Here is a 2,165-nt window from a genome sequence, read left to right as displayed (position 1 = left end):
AATCTAATAATTATTATTGATTTGTTTTGACCTTGATAAACTGTTACAAAACATTGTAAATGTTTTATATTATTCAATATTTAATATATTAAAACAAAATTATATGAATATATATCTCTAAAAAGAAGTAAAAAGCATAGAAACAAAATAAAAGTAATTTTTTTTTAAAATTAAAATATTGAAACTTATTCATGATTTAAGTGAATTAATAAAAATTAATATAAAACTTTTTTTTTTTCACTGCTTAAAATTATATAATTTTCTATTAGACAAAGATGATAAAATATTTATGAAATATTAATTTAATTTATAATTAACAAATAAATAAAAAATTTAAATTTTATTTATATATATATATATATTTTTTTTATTTATCACATACCTGGTTAATCCTTTTAAGTATTAAAAGTTTCATTAAATATGATAATATAGTTATGAGTAGTTGACTCTAATAATTATCTCTTGTCCATCATTATCATCGCCCAAATGAAATTTTATTTTAATTTGTCTGTATGTCAACTATAAATTAGTTTTTACTATTTTTAATGTATTTTTACATATTGAACATTTATTATCATCTATTTTAAAACATTATTGTCTTTTTCTTCTAATTTCTTTTCTAATTTTTTAAATTCTTCTTTAGTTTTTATTTCTAAATCATCCAAAATTTGCTCAACTTCAAGTACTTCAGGTATATAAAATTGTAGCATATTTTGAATACCATTTTTCAATGTAACAATAGAACTTGGACATGTTGTACAAGAACCTAATAATTTGAGTTTAACAATACCATTTTCAAAACCTTTAAAAACAACATCTCCACCATCTTCTTGTACTGTTGGCCTGATTCTAGTCTCTAATAATTCTTTGATCATTTTTACAGTATCATCATCATCATCATCATCATAATTATCTTCACCATTTTCCTTCACAAAATCAGATTTCGATTCATTTTCAGTTAAAATAGGTAGGCCACTTGAAAAAAAATCCATAATTGTGGCGAATATCTCAGGATTAATAAGTTTCCAGGATACATCTTCATCTTGTTTAGTAATAGTTATAAAATCCGGACCGAAAAAGACGGATTTAACACCATTTATTCTAAATAATGACTTACCAAGTGGCGAACATAAAGCAGAAGCAGCATTTGGAAAATCTTTCGTTTTTCCATTTTCTAGAACTTTGACTCCGGGGATAAATTTTAAACTATTAGGGTTAGGAGTGTCCTGTGTTTGAATAAACATATTTCTACTAATTATATTAGCATTGAAATTAGTTTTCATTTGGAGAGAGTTTAATCTGAAAAAAAAATATATATAAATATGAATACAAGGTTAAAAGTATTAAAAATAATATTAAATTAATCGATAGGTAAATTATAAAATTACCTAAAATTCGTATGATTCCTTTTAATAAAATGTAAAACACTAATGAATTTCATTTTAATTTATATTTTTTATTTGAAATTGAAATTTCGTTATGTTTACGAAAAAATATTTAATAATTATAACTGAAAAAAAAATTATAAATACTTTTTTAACTTTATTGACATTTAAACATTAATTTTTTCTTCAATACAAAAGCTACCAACATTAACTGCTGCCACGTGAAATTTTTTTGTTTGTACGACAAAAAAGTTCGTTATTAATTTAATTTTTTTTTTTGTAACGGCTGGAAATAAAACTTGTCGTCGCTTAGCAAAAAAAAAAAAAAAAAAAAACTCTAACTTACCTTTTTAAGTTTATGTCCTATTATTTAATTTTTACTGTTAAAAATGTTAGTAGCATCTATAAAAAAAAAAAAAAAAATTAATGTATTTTTGTATATTGTTATAACTACTGTCCAATATGAATTTTCACCTTAATACTTAAATGTGAATCTAATAAATGAAAATAATAAAATTACGAACAAAAAAAAAACTTATCTTCTTACAGAACGAAAATAATCATATTAGAATTTAAACATTATTTAGTTTACAATAATTCGTAAAATATTTATATTAAAGTATTCCACAAAACAAAACAAAAAATTACATTATCGTATTTGTAGAGATTGTATATTATTATTATTATTTTTTTATTATCTGAGGATCATTCTTAAAGATATAAATACATTTTACACAAGATTTTAAATAATACTAAAATATTCGTTAAACTTATGTAATA

General features: G+C 20.9%; 1 protein-coding gene across 1 annotated transcript; it reads right to left on the bottom strand.

Annotated features, from left to right (window-relative positions):
- Positions 1-578: 578 nt before the first annotated feature.
- Phum_PHUM269130 (HIRA-interacting protein, putative) lies at positions 579-1,283 on the bottom strand (the record flags this gene model as incomplete). Its single annotated transcript, XM_002426682.1, has 2 exons — positions 579-865; positions 920-1,283. The coding sequence occupies 2 exons, from the start codon at positions 1,281-1,283 to the stop codon at positions 579-581; spliced, it is 651 nt and encodes a 216-aa protein (XP_002426727.1).
- Between the last annotated feature and the right edge of the window lie 882 nt (positions 1,284-2,165).

The sequence above is a fragment of the Pediculus humanus genome, genomic scaffold (assembly GCF_000006295.1).
Source record: "Pediculus humanus corporis 1103172107644 genomic scaffold, whole genome shotgun sequence".
Lineage (NCBI taxonomy): Eukaryota > Metazoa > Arthropoda > Insecta > Psocodea > Pediculidae > Pediculus > Pediculus humanus.
Note: the sequence above shows the minus strand (reverse complement) of the source record. Positions and strands in the feature narration are given on the sequence as shown.